Below are 10,644 nucleotides of genomic sequence, written 5' to 3'. Positions count from 1 at the left end.
GTATGTATTGTACAGCCACATTATGTGTAAAGTTAGCTATTGTAAAAATGTCACATCCAGTTTCAAATTCAAATTTCAAAACAAAGTCTCTATATACTAACACAATTATAAAATATAAATATTAAATTATTTATAATTATTTTTTTGCTGCTATATACTCATATTTTATTGAATTGTGTTTTTTAATTAAGTTAATCGTGTTCTAATATCCCCAGTACTTGTCCTTTCCTCTCAATAATGGTGCATGTTTCCGCTTTATTCTGAAGAAAAGTTGGTTACTTCCGGCACTGTCTGTCTGTGCTCACGCGGGCTTGATGGAGATGTTACAGCGGTAGGAGGGTCAATGGGAGTATGAAGCAATATTTTCCAGGAACCGACCAACGCAATGACAGAAGCACCCATACACCCATTGGTGCTCTGTAACGGTGTCACTGATGTCAAGTTTGACAGACTCAGAAGGAAACGCGACCTCCGGTCTCAACTCTCAAGATAAAAGGCTTTTTGATGACCCCAGGGGACAACGTGGACGGCTGACATCATAATAATATCGTAGGGTCACTAAAACAGCATGCCTCTGAATGATCTTGTGATTTCGAAATACATATTTGTCCATTTGTTTTTAGTTGTTTTCTATATTATGATGTAACACATTAATACACATGTGCACATGCATGCACAGTTACTGTTTACATTCATTTTTCAGAGATATTTATATGTCCACTCAGGTGGATAACTGAAGAAATATGTATTTAATAAACAAATTAATAAAATTATACAAATTAATAAAATTATATATAAAGATGTGAAAACTATAAAATGATATATGTATATATAAAGAAAATGTGCATACATATCCAAAACACCATTTACCATATACTCTCCTGTATAGAGCACATGGAATACATGGAAAGACTAGCCTACACACACCATTGGCATAAAGTTAGACTGTCCGTTAGATTCTGTTACAGTAACTGTTCTTACACTGACCAAAAATATAAATGCAACACTTTTGTTTTTGCTCCCATGAGCTGAAATCCAAGATCTAAGACTTTCTCTATGTACACAAAAGGTCTATTTCTCTCAAATATTGTTCACAAATGTGTTTAAATTTGTGTTAGTGAGCACGTCTCCTTCGCTGAGATAATCCATCCACCTCACATATCAAGATGCTGATTAGACAGCATGGTTACTGCACAGGTGTGCCTTAGGCTGGTCACAATAAAAGGCCACTCTAACATGTGCAGTTTTATCACACAGCACAATGCCACAGATGTCGCAGGGTTTGAGGGAGCGTGCAATTGGCATGCTGACTGCAGGAATGTCCACCAGAGCTGTTGCCTGTGAATTCAATGTTCATGTCTCTATATGGTGGTCACACCAGATACTGAATGGTTTTCTGTTGCGTTTATATTTTTGGTCAGTTGAACTTCACTTACTTACACTTGATGTCAAAATTCCCATTAGAACTGCATGATTGATTTCCATCGCATCACAACATAAATAGTTTATGCTTTTATTTTGGAGGCAAATTGGCAACACTTCCGGTGTTGTTCTTGCTTGATGCTAGCGTCTTGATGTAACCACAGAGGAGGTGGGCAGGGGTAGGGCCGCTCCCAAATAAACCCACACAACTCCTCTCAAGTCTGAACAAACGAGAAGTGTTCGACCGGAAATGACACATGAAGCAGTGTGGGTGTACCATAACTGGCTATAAAGGCAATACAATAATTATTATTACAGTTATTTACTAGTTATTACAACAAATTAATCATAATAAACCAGTAATAAATATAAGAAGGATATTCATACATGCATATAATATCAATCAACATGTATTTATTTATATATCACACATTACAAATAGCCTATATCACAAATGAGCCTTGCAGTTGACAAGGAAATACTCAAAAAATAATTAACAGGGGGAAAATGGAAGAAACCTTAGGGAGAGCAGCTGAGGAGAGATCCCTCCTCAGTTTCATATATCAAAATATAATAACACTACACTGTTGTGCAGGGGGGCAGTATAAAAGCAGGAGAAATGTGTTAAGTTTAGTGACTGCCAGGATGCACTGTGTTGTTTGTCTGTAAGTATCCCTACTTAATTTGACCTCATAAATGTTACCACGTTTGTTATCATTATGTCATTTGTCACATGAAACTTTTAGTGATGGCAACTGTTTGTTGCGTCTGTCTGTCATGTATATTATACGATATGCTTTTATAGTTCGGGTCATCTACAAAGATACATAAATTACAGTGAATCTTACATTTTAAGTGCAGATGATCCCAAACATTGAAATGTATGGTCCAGACAGGACAGCTTGTGTGACGCTCCACATCAACTGTGCTGTCCTGGGCTGACATTTGCCCAGCAGAGGGCGGTGTAATAGAAAAGAAAACTGATACAGCAGATCAGGGAAAAACGTGATTGCATTGTCCTCATACTTTAATGTTTTTATTCATAGAGAGATGGTGGCTGATCATGTCTTTCATTGACATTTTGATAATTTCATCCTCTAAATCACTGGTTCCCAACCTGGGGCCTGACCCCAGGTTGGGAACCAAACCTCCAAATCTTCACAGGAAGACATGAAGTCTTCTTTTTAAATATACAGTTAGTATATATCTCAGGATTAGATTTCTTTCTGTGAAGAACACTAAATGAAATTGTTATTTTTAAAGTTTGGATGCTAATCTCACTGGATCGGGACCTTCCCTCTCTGCTAAATAGCTTCATATTGACAGGAAATTATCTGCTCACAATTCACTTGTTTCACTTCCTGCAGTTAGTACTATGATTTGAATATAATATGAAATATTCATAAAATATGTCACTTAGTCTGGGGTCATCATTTCACACAATGATAGAAAAGGGGTTCCTTAAGGAAAATGTTAGGAACCACTGCTCTAAATTACTGAGCTGCTCATCAAATAGCTGATGGTTAAACTAGGCAGTAAATTGGTAGTTGCAGATATGAGTGGTAGTACCTAAATGACCTCAGGTCTATGTGCTTTACTGTGTATGAATAAATGTCATCTATACGCTCATGCATTGTCCCCTAAAATGTATGCGATCTTTACACCTTCAACACATCAAAAGGAAAGACTGATGACTTTAAACCAAATATTTTGTATATGTTTGTATTTAGCTTTGGAGTTTGTGTCTGTGTGCACAGAAAGGGAGTAGTTACAAACAAATGTTTGTCATGTTTCCTGGAAGTTTGCCATTCACACAACTCCACTTATTTCCAAAAACAGTCCCAAATGTTTTGATTTCAGCCAATTTAAACAGTTCGTAAATGGTCTGATCTGAAGAAAGAGAGAGAGCATCTGGATAGAGAGAGTGAGAAGATGAACAAAGAAAACTGGACTTGGAGCTGATGACATCTGATATCCGGAAACAAAGTGACGTATTAGAACAAAGATACAAGATATACGAGAGGAAAGAGACACATTGGAAACAACAAAGTCTGAGCTACAAAAGAAGAAAGAACATGCAGACAGTCAGTTTGATGAGATAAACAGAGAGAAAAGCAACATTAAAGATCTGACCCTTCAGCTTCAGACACAAAGACTCAAACTGGAGAATGCCATGAACATGATCACCCGAAAACAAGAAGAACAAGAACTCAAGGAAGACCAGTTCAAAAGACAACAACAAACCCTGGAAACCAATAAAAACAGTGTACTGGCAGAAAGAGAAGAGCTGGACATTTTGAGGGAGGATCTGAACAAGAAGAAAGAAGAGGTCGATGCTGCAATGAACACCATGAGTGGAGAGAGAGAACAACTGTATCACATGAAGAGAAGTACTGACATGGACATAGCAATGCTCCAGAATGAAAAGGACAGAATGGAAGGAGAATGGTCTGATCTGAAGAAAGAGAGAGAGCATCTGGATAGAGAGAGTGAGAAGATGAACAAAGACAAACTGGACTTGGAGCTGATGACATCTGATATCCGGAAACAAAGTGACATATTAGAACAAAAGATACAAGATATACGAGAGGAAAGAGACACATTGGAAACAACAAAGTCTGAGCTACAAAAGAAGAAAGAACATGCAGACAGTCAGTTTGATGAGATAAACAGAGAGAAAAGCAACATTAAAGATCTGACCCTTCAGCTTCAGACACAAAGACTCAAACTGGAGAATGCCATGAACATGATCACCCGAAAACAAGAAGAACAAGAACTCAAGGAAGACCAGTTCAAAAGACAACAACAAACCCTGGAAACCAATAAAAACAGTGTACTGGCAGAAAGAGAAGAGCTGGACATTTTGAGGGAGGATCTGAACAAGAAGAAAGAAGAGGTCGATGCTGCAATGAACACCATGAGTGGAGAGAGAGAACAACTGTATCACATGAAGAGAAGTACTGACATGGACATAGCAATGCTCCAGAATGAAAAGGACAGAATGGAAGGAGAATGGTCTGATCTGAAGAAAGAGAGAGAGCATCTGGATAGAGAGAGTGAGAAGATGAACAAAGAAAAACTGGACTTGGAGCTGATGACATCTGATATCCGGAAACAAAGTGACGTATTAGAACAAAAGATACAAGATATACGAGAGGAAAGAGACACATTGGAAACAACAAAGTCTGAGCTACAAAAGAAGAAAGAACATGCAGACAGTCAGTTTGATGAGATAAACAGAGAGAAAAGCAACATTAAAGATCTGACCCTTCAGCTTCAGACACAAAGACTCAAACTGGAGAATGCCATGAACATGATCACCCGAAAACAAGAAGAACAAGAACTCAAGGAAGACCAGTTCAAAAGACAACAACAAACCCTGGAAACCAATAAAAACAGTGTACTGGCAGAAAGAGAAGAGCTGGACATTTTGAGGGAGGATCTGAACAAGAAGAAAGAAGAGGTCGATGCTGCAATGAACACCATGAGTGGAGAGAGAGAACAACTGTATCACATGAAGAGAAGTACTGACATGGACATAGCAATGCTCCAGAATGAAAAGGACAGAATGGAAGGAGAATGGTCTGATCTGAAGAAAGAGAGAGAGCATCTGGATAGAGAGAGTGAGAAGATGAACAAAGACAAACTGGACTTGGAGCTGATGACATCTGATATCCGGAAACAAAGTGACATATTAGAACAAAAGATACAAGATATACGAGAGGAAAGAGACACATTGGAAACAACAAAGTCTGAGCTACAAAAGAAGAAAGAACATGCAGACAGTCAGTTTGATGAGATAAACAGAGAGAAAAGCAACATTAAAGATCTGACCCTTCAGCTTCAGACACAAAGACTCAAACTGGAGAATGCCATGAACATGATCACCCGAAAACAAGAAGAACAAGAACTCAAGGAAGACCAGTTCAAAAGACAACAACAAACCCTGGAAACCAATAAAAACAGTGTACTGGCAGAAAGAGAAGAGCTGGACATTTTGAGGGAGGATCTGAACAAGAAGAAAGAAGAGGTCGATGCTGCAATGAACACCATGAGTGGAGAGAGAGAACAACTGTATCACATGAAGAGAAGTACTGACATGGACATAGCAATGCTCCAGAATGAAAAGGACAGAATGGAAGGAGAATGGTCTGATCTGAAGAAAGAGAGAGAGCATCTGGATAGAGAGAGTGAGAAGATGAACAAAGAAAACTGGACTTGGAGCTGATGACATCTGATATCCGGAAACAAAGTGACGTATTAGAACAAAAGATACAAGATATACGAGAGGAAAGAGACACATTGGAAACAACAAAGTCTGAGCTACAAAAGAAGAAAGAACATGCAGACAGTCAGTTTGATGAGATAAACAGAGAGAAAAGCAACATTAAAGATCTGACCCTTCAGCTTCAGACACAAAGACTCAAACTGGAGAATGCCATGAACATGATCACCCGAAAACAAGAAGAACAAGAACTCAAGGAAGACCAGTTCAAAAGACAACAACAAACCCTGGAAACCAATAAAAACAGTGTACTGGCAGAAAGAGAAGAGCTGGACATTTTGAGGGAGGATCTGAACAAGAAGAAAGAAGAGGTCGATGCTGCAATGAACACCATGAGTGGAGAGAGAGAACAACTGTATCACATGAAGAGAAGTACTGACATGGACATAGCAATGCTCCAGAATGAAAAGGACAGAATGGAAGGAGAATGGTCTGATCTGAAGAAAGAGAGAGAGCATCTGGATAGAGAGAGTGAGAAGATGAACAAAGACAAACTGGACTTGGAGCTGATGACATCTGATATCCGGAAACAAAGTGACATATTAGAACAAAAGATACAAGATATACGAGAGGAAAGAGACACATTGGAAACAACAAAGTCTGAGCTACAAAAGAAGAAAGAACATGCAGACAGTCAGTTTGATGAGATAAACAGAGAGAAAAGCAACATTAAAGATCTGACCCTTCAGCTTCAGACACAAAGACTCAAACTGGAGAATGCCATGAACATGATCACCCGAAAACAAGAAGAACAAGAACTCAAGGAAGACCAGTTCAAAAGACAACAACAAACCCTGGAAACCAATAAAAACAGTGTACTGGCAGAAAGAGAAGAGCTGGACATTTTGAGGGAGGATCTGAACAAGAAGAAAGAAGAGGTCGATGCTGCAATGAACACCATGAGTGGAGAGAGAGAACAACTGTATCACATGAAGAGAAGTACTGACATGGACATAGCAATGCTCCAGAATGAAAAGGACAGAATGGAAGGAGAATGGTCTGATCTGAAGAAAGAGAGAGAGCATCTGGATAGAGAGAGTGAGAAGATGAACAAAGACAAACTGGACTTGGAGCTGATGACATCTGATATCCTGAAACAAAGTGACATATTAGAACAAAAGATACAAGATATACGAGAGGAAAGAGACACATTGGAAACAACAAAGTCTGAGCTACAAAAGAAGAAAGAACATGCAGACAGTCAGTTTGATGAGATAAACAGAGAGAAAAGCAACATTAAAGATCTGACCCTTCAGCTTCAGACACAAAGACTCAAACTGGAGAATGCCATGAACATGATCACCCGAAAACAAGAAGAACAAGAACTCAAGGAAGACCAGTTCAAAAGACAACAACAAACCCTGGAAACCAATAAAAACAGTGTACTGGCAGAAAGAGAAGAGCTGGACATTTTGAGGGAGGATCTGAACAAGAAGAAAGAAGAGGTCGATGCTGCAATGAACACCATGAGTGGAGAGAGAGAACAACTGTATCACATGAAGAGAAGTACTGACATGGACATAGCAATGCTCCAGAATGAAAAGGACAGAATGGAAGGAGAATGGTCTGATCTGAAGAAAGAGAGAGAGCATCTGGATAGAGAGAGTGAGAAGATGAACAAAGACAAACTGGACTTGGAGCTGATGACATCTGATATCCTGAAACAAAGTGACATATTAGAACAAAAGATACAAGATATACGAGAGGAAAGAGACACATTGGAAACAACAAAGTCTGAGCTACAAAAGAAGAAAGAACATGCAGACAGTCAGTTTGATGAGATAAACAGAGAGAAAAGCAACATTAAAGATCTGACCCTTCAGCTTCAGACACAAAGACTCAAACTGGAGAATGCCATGAACATGATCACCCGAAAACAAGAAGAACAAGAACTCAAGGAAGACCAGTTCAAAAGACAACAACAAACCCTGGAAACCAATAAAAACAGTGTACTGGCAGAAAGAGAAGAGCTGGACATTTTGAGGGAGGATCTGAACAAGAAGAAAGAAGAGGTCGATGCTGCAATGAACACCATGAGTGGAGAGAGAGAACAACTGTATCACATGAAGAGAAGTACTGACATGGACATAGCAATGCTCCAGAATGAAAAGGACAGAATGGAAGGAGAATGGTCTGATCTGAAGAAAGAGAGAGAGCATCTGGATAGAGAGAGTGAGAAGATGAACAAAGACAAACTGGACTTGGAGCTGATGACATCTGATATCCTGAAACAAAGTGACATATTAGAACAAAAGATACAAGATATACGAGAGGAAAGAGACACATTGGAAACAACAAAGTCTGAGCTACAAAAGAAGAAAGAACATGCAGACAGTCAGTTTGATGAGATAAACAGAGAGAAAAGCAACATTAAAGATCTGACCCTTCAGCTTCAGACACAAAGACTCAAACTGGAGAATGCCATGAACATGATCACCCGAAAACAAGAAGAACAAGAACTCAAGGAAGACCAGTTCAAAAGACAACAACAAACCCTGGAAACCAATAAAAACAGTGTACTGGCAGAAAGAGAAGAGCTGGACATTTTGAGGGAGGATCTGAACAAGAAGAAAGAAGAGGTCGATGCTGCAATGAACACCATGAGTGGAGAGAGAGAACAACTGTATCACATGAAGAGAAGTACTGACATGGACATAGCAATGCTCCAGAATGAAAAGGACAGAATGGAAGGAGAATGGTCTGATCTGAAGAAAGAGAGAGAGCATCTGGATAGAGAGAGTGAGAAGATGAACAAAGAAAAACTGGACTTGGAGCTGATGACATCTGATATCCGGAAACAAAGTGACGTATTAGAACAAAGAGATACAAGATATACGAGAGGAAAGAGACACATTGGAAACCACAAAGTCTGAGCAACAAAAAAAGAAACAACATGCAGACGGTTTGATGATGGATAATATGAACCAAGAAAAGGAACAATGGTATCAAAACAATACACCTATTGAAAGTGAGAAAGAATTGTTGTTAAATGAAAAAAGGATGGAAGGAGGACTGTGTCAAAGGTCTGAGTCGAAAATAAGAGAGGACTGGTTCACCAGGTTAATGTTCTCCATGGGAAGTCTTAGAGCAAAACTTAAACAACTGAATCAAATGCGACATGAATACTTTAAAAATAATATGGTAATATTAATGCAGAAATATAGAGACATGCTCCAATTGAACTCACTATTGGAACACAATTGTGATGAATTTGTTAAACAGAGAAATAAGATCATGGGTTATTATGATCTGATACAAAAGAGAAGAAACCCATTGAGTCAATGAAGTTTGATAAGGCAGTACAAACAGGGGTTGTAAAAAAACAGCTAGATGTCAAGAAACAGAATTTGAATATACTTAAAGAGTTTAAATATCAGAAGGCTGTTTTGTGGTCAGATTTCGCAATCCAGACTGAAGAATTTGAACATCAGTGGAAGTTCAAGGGAGATAAACATGATCTCCAAAGAAAAAGTAAATACTTGAAAACTGACAGGGAAGGTCTATTGATGGTAGCGGAGAATGAAGAAGTGAAAAATAATCAGAAACACAAGCTTGCAACGCTGCCCGAGTCAACTTCAGAGCAAGATGATTTCAAAGACGAGACAATGTCAAAAAGAGATTGTTTGCGAAAGATCTGGAAAGACACTAAGATGGAACGGAAGGAGATCTATCAATGAAGTGCATGAGCCATGAGATGAGAAACAACCTAGAGAAAAGACTGGAGGTGATCAATCAGTTTGTTAAGAGAACATGGTTACAGAAGGAAAAGGAACCATTGGAGAGTAATCTGAAACAAGGGCTAATTAAGGACATGACAGCCCAAAGTGAATGCGATAGAGACTGCTCAACCATCAATGAAAGATATTCAGAGATCCAACAACTTAAAGTTCAGATGCTCATTGAGATTGAGAAATTATGTGTCAAAGAAAAAGTGACGAGGGCACTGACAACGAGCAACAAAGCTAATCAAACATTCCAGGTCAATATAACCACTGCGAATTCAACAGTGCAGGTAACAGAACAAGCTTCTGCAAAATTTTATCAAGAGCAGATGAATGTAGAAGAAAATAAAGCAGCTCCTGAGACATCCAGTGGACTCCTCTTTCAGCTCCAGCATTACTGCTATCGATGCTGTTGCTACTGCTGTGCCTGCTGCAAGCAATGCTGCCAAGAGGAAAAATGAGAGACATGTCATGACATGTCATGATCAATTTGAATGAATCTGGTATAGTATTTGTACTTTTTAGTAGTATTTGACTTAACCACTTGTAACATAAAGATAACAGATGAACATTTTGAACCTGTATGTATCACATTGTCAGTGAACAGTTCTGTTCTGGCAGACTATATAGCTGATGTTAGGTTTCCTAATATATCAAAATTGCTTGAGTGAAATCAAACTACGCTTTTGACACTTTTTGAAACCATAATGTACACAAACAAAAATGAATGCGATAATTCAAAATGTCAAGGTATTTCTGCAGATCAGAGTTTGACATGTGTGATGCTTGTGTGCCTAAAAAATGCTTTACCTTTATTGGCTATGCACCATGTTTGGTTTGCATATTAAAAAGCTATTATTTGTTGGAGAACAAAAAAAGATTTAATAGTGTCCTTTATTGTTAACCATTTTAAGAGTGGAATGTCTAATTTTTTATTTTTGTCGTTTTCAAAACATCAGTCCTTCATATTGCAATATTAAACATAATGTATTAAACGTAAAAATCAATTTATACTCAATTACAGAAAATCTTAAATATTGAGAACTGACCTTGGCAAGTTAACACCATTTTGTTGTTGTTGTTGTTGATGATGATGGTTTGTTTTTTGTTGTTTGTTTAAAGGATTAATTTGTTTAACTTGTAATGTTACAATAATTATATATAATAAATAAATAATAATAAAGCATGCACAAATCAGATGTAAAAATAAAAAAA

At 38.1% G+C, this 10,644-nt stretch overlaps 1 protein-coding gene across 1 annotated transcript; it reads left to right on the top strand.

Moving 5' to 3' along the window:
• Positions 1–3,408: 3,408 nt before the first annotated feature.
• On the top strand, positions 3,409–10,612 carry LOC115018519 (trichohyalin-like). Its single transcript, XM_029447528.1, is given in 2 exon segments — positions 3,409–5,645; positions 5,648–10,612. Coding segments are annotated over 2 exon segments (4,983 nt in total). The 5' UTR covers positions 3,409–3,595; the 3' UTR covers positions 8,581–10,612.
• The last annotated feature ends 32 nt before the right edge of the window (positions 10,613–10,644 follow it).

The sequence above is a fragment of the Cottoperca gobio genome, chromosome 14 (assembly GCF_900634415.1).
Source record: "Cottoperca gobio chromosome 14, fCotGob3.1, whole genome shotgun sequence".
Classification (NCBI taxonomy): Eukaryota; Metazoa; Chordata; class Actinopteri; order Perciformes; family Bovichtidae; genus Cottoperca; species Cottoperca gobio.
The sequence above is the reverse complement of the archived record's forward strand: the minus strand, read 5'-3'. Positions and strand labels throughout refer to the sequence as shown.